Raw genomic sequence first — 3,949 nt, forward strand, 5'->3', positions numbered from 1 at the left:
TCAGCGTCAAAAGACCACACGTAAAAAAATGAAATCTCACACCTTTTATTTACATTTTTATATCATTTATAGTTTTAACAACATTTAAAAGACAATAACCAATTTTTTGTTTAAAAATGTTTTATGTTTTTTATTTTATCTATATATTAATATATTTAAACTTATTATTGTACATTTGTTGTGTTGTAATATTTGTAATGTAACAAATTGTAATATTTGTTGTGTTTCTTTGTAAGTTAAGTTACAGTTGTAGATAGAAAGAAAAGAACAAAGATTACTATAAAAGTTTTAATAATGTAATATAACTATAACCGTCACAAGATTGGGAATTATTAACAAGTTTTTAATTTCAATTTATTTTATTTTGCAGGAACTACACGAGAGATCCTTAAGCATCACAATGGATTATGAGATACCTTGTGATTTACAAACACCTTATCTGCAAGCGATTCAAAAGATACCAGGAGATACTGCTAGTAAGAAACTGAGTTGGATCGGAAAATTAATTTCACACCGGACCAATGAAGATTGTGAACAACTTTCGCCAGAATTATTACCCATACTACGTGTAGAAACTGCTATCAAAGAGAAGAGACACGAAGATATCACAGTGGCGCTTATGAGCGAAGATTCTACGATTACAAACCGGGCTCTCAAGGCCTCTTGGTTCTTTGACGGCAGTCATAAAAATATTATCAATGTCGCGTATTTCTGTGAATGTCTCTTTCCCAAGGTTTGCTTGAATACAAGGATGCGTATTGTGCTTGCACTCGCGTATCGTGGCAAGGATTCAGTTTTCGCGCAGGAGATGTTCATGGCTATAACAAATACTTACGGTGTTCAAACTGCCTACCCATTGATTATAGCTTGCGATGAATCTTTTGCTTATAAAATGATCGTGGAAAAGGAACTCGTACTGCCTGTAGAAATTGTTAAAAAGATCTTTCGCAAGAATCCAGATTTGGTAGTGCAATTTCTCAAATTACTGAAACCAGTAAACGTGACTGAGCGCACTCCCTTTGCGATTGGCATTAATAAATACAAGTTTTTCCTACCTAAGTTAATAAAGAAGCGACTAGAAGCATTTGTGGAACTATGTGAGATTCATGAAGCACATCCACCGACTATTACTTTGAGCAACAAATGTACCGAAATATTCCTAAAGAAAGCTCAGCAACACTTTATAAAAAAGCCATTTATATATATTCGTATGTTACCACTCAAGAAGATCAACGAGAAGTTGATGGAGAGCATATTTCCCGGTTTATTGCCTGCACAAATTTCTTCTTTCAACACAAATAAAATGCTCGATTATTTGAAGCACTATCCACAGAATAAAAGATATGATTTGCTCCGTAAATCATATAAGAACAAATATGATGCTGATATTCTCAATGAAATAGAAAATGTGACACCCGCCTTATTACGATTACTACCCACTGAAGAGCGAATCAAACAGGCTAGAATTAAAATCGAGAAGCAGAAATTTAGAAGAGATTTCTGACGACGATCTGAATAATACACGCAGAATATGAAAAAGCTTGGATTTGTTATTTATCGGTTAATGAAGCCATACCAGCTATTAAGGAAAAAATAAATAAAACATCACGTGAATTATACAGATTTAATCTTTCGTGCGAATGATGTATGTTTTGTAAAATTAACGAGGATGATGAGGCATTGTTCGATACTTTGACATATTTTTTGAATAGATATGAAAATGAAACTCTCGTGTATTTGAACAAAATGTTTAATTACCTTTGAAATGTACAACGTAATCTTATTTAAATGAAAAGCTGGTTTTTTTTTATTGAAGATTATCCGATTGTATTATGTAAAAACTGAATATGTAGGTACGGCGGACATACTCTCAGCTGTAATACGCTTCAAACTTATCCACAATATGCCAATTGAGGAACTGATCGACATGTTTCTAGATAATAATCGACGGTACATAAGCTTTAATATACTTCAAGAAACCCACAATATGAGAGACTATGTCTTGTGACTTTTGCAAATCAAATTGAAAAAAATCTTTTAAAGATCTGCGTGAAAAAAGTAACCAACTTTTGCCGATTAATAGTAGCATGTACGATTTCAATGATAGATGTAAAAATCGCGCATTGAGATAGAAAAATGACAATTACAGATTACCCTGGCTGATGAATGGTGTTTTTCAAATGATATGTTCCAAAGAATGGTATTTCGAACCTTGTTGGAATTTAAAAGATATATTACGGAAGAACGAACCAAAATTGTATGGCTGTTGGTTCTCTTCAAAGAATAATATCGCGAATATAACATCAGGCGCGGCACTCATTTTATTGAAACGAGATTTACAAAATGTATTGGACAATTGGGAAAAATACTTAGAAGATTGTATGGAGAACTACCGTTCTAAATCCGTGCAACGTTTCATCAGAGCCACGCGTTGGTATAAAGATTTACCTATTAATTTACTAAACGTGGCATGAATTATATGCATGATGAAGATACAGATGAGCTATCATCTAGCGTAGTTATCCTGGCCATCTTACTTCACGGTAACGTGTTGACAAAACTAATTAATCCTCTCATAACTACGGAAATAACGGTAGACACCAGTCATGAAAACGCCGAGGATAATTACATGTTTATAAAAAATTTATCATTAAGCATAACCTTTCTAATCCACCGATACCTCTTGATCTTGTAGCTAAGGGATTATTGTGCAAAGGGGATTATTTGTCAATAGCTTTAATGACACTAATAAACATAAGTAGAAGAACCTCTATACCAAATGTGATATCAGTTGTGCAGAAGTTGATGAATATGCCTGTGAGCACGCAAAAGGGATATGGGATTAGATTGATGTATCTAATAGCTTCCGTGCGTGAACTCACGGATTTTCTCCAGAAAGCATGGGCGACCGAGAATCATCATTCAATACGAAAAGTTTTGTCAATGTGCTTCAGAAGTTCTTTGTTACAAAACCAACTTCCGAAACTTGGTCTCTATATTATCAAACTATGTCGACGTTTAGTCTTAAGGATGAACGTCTACTTTTGGATGTAAAATTGTTTCCCGAAATCTCAAATAAATATGTCACGAAATATCTTGATTTGTGGTTGAAGACGATAGACAATCTTCGAGAAATGGGGACTAAATGTTTACAGAACAAACAAACATATTGCCAAGTGTTTATCAACGCTTACCACACCTGTTTTCCACCTTCTACCTGATAAATTTGCTGAGAATATACTTCGAAGATTTTTATTCTACATGGATAATGGAGTGTCCTCGGCAGCGAGAGACTTTACAATATTATACATTTATCAGAGGACAAGGACAAACATACAGCACGTATTAAAATATTTGCCGACGTGTTTCACAAAACGGTAACAACTTATTGGAACGTACCCGATCCTACCAAACGTTCCTATCCAATTAACAAAGCCGTGCATCTATTCATAGATGAACTTGTTTTTAGCTATATCGATGCGTTTTATTTCAAAAGGTTTACTAATTTGGAACTCATCGATAATATGCAAATAATATTTTCATCGGTCTTGTCGCCCGAACAGGACGCTTGGTCCTATTTGCTCTTGGTGTATGCCAAAAGTTTCAAGAATACATCATATCAACCGAAGAATCCTTGGCTTGAAAATTGGTCAACAGTTGCAAGAATTAATTGACATTTTTCTCGTTGCAATTAGTTCCATTTATGGCTGAGGTACTCATATATTTTTTTGCGTAAAGTATATTTGGAAGACGACTTGGAAGAAGTCATGCTTGATGTTATGGAAGAGCTTATAGAAGCTGATAATACAGATTCCTGTTTTATAGCTGTGAAAATGTTACCGTCAACAATAAAGACAAGCATATAGCAAGATATAATCGACTTATCGAAAAATTTCAAGAAATGAAAGAGAAATCTATTATCACGACCGTTTTATACAATTATTTAAAC

General features: G+C 34.0%; 1 protein-coding gene across 1 annotated transcript; it reads left to right on the forward strand.

The window, feature by feature from the left end:
• The first annotated feature begins 368 nt into the window (after window positions 1-368).
• On the forward strand, window positions 369-3,674 carry LOC118648115. The gene is given in 6 exon segments (XM_036294365.1): window positions 369-1,479; window positions 2,150-2,451; window positions 2,454-2,654; window positions 2,657-2,944; window positions 2,947-3,178; window positions 3,287-3,674. Coding segments are annotated over 6 exon segments (2,490 nt in total). The 5' UTR covers window positions 369-400.
• Window positions 3,675-3,949: the final 275 nt, after the last annotated feature.

This window comes from Monomorium pharaonis, unplaced genomic scaffold (assembly GCF_013373865.1).
Source record: "Monomorium pharaonis isolate MP-MQ-018 unplaced genomic scaffold, ASM1337386v2 scaffold_185, whole genome shotgun sequence".
In the NCBI taxonomy this organism is placed as follows: domain Eukaryota; kingdom Metazoa; phylum Arthropoda; class Insecta; order Hymenoptera; family Formicidae; genus Monomorium; species Monomorium pharaonis.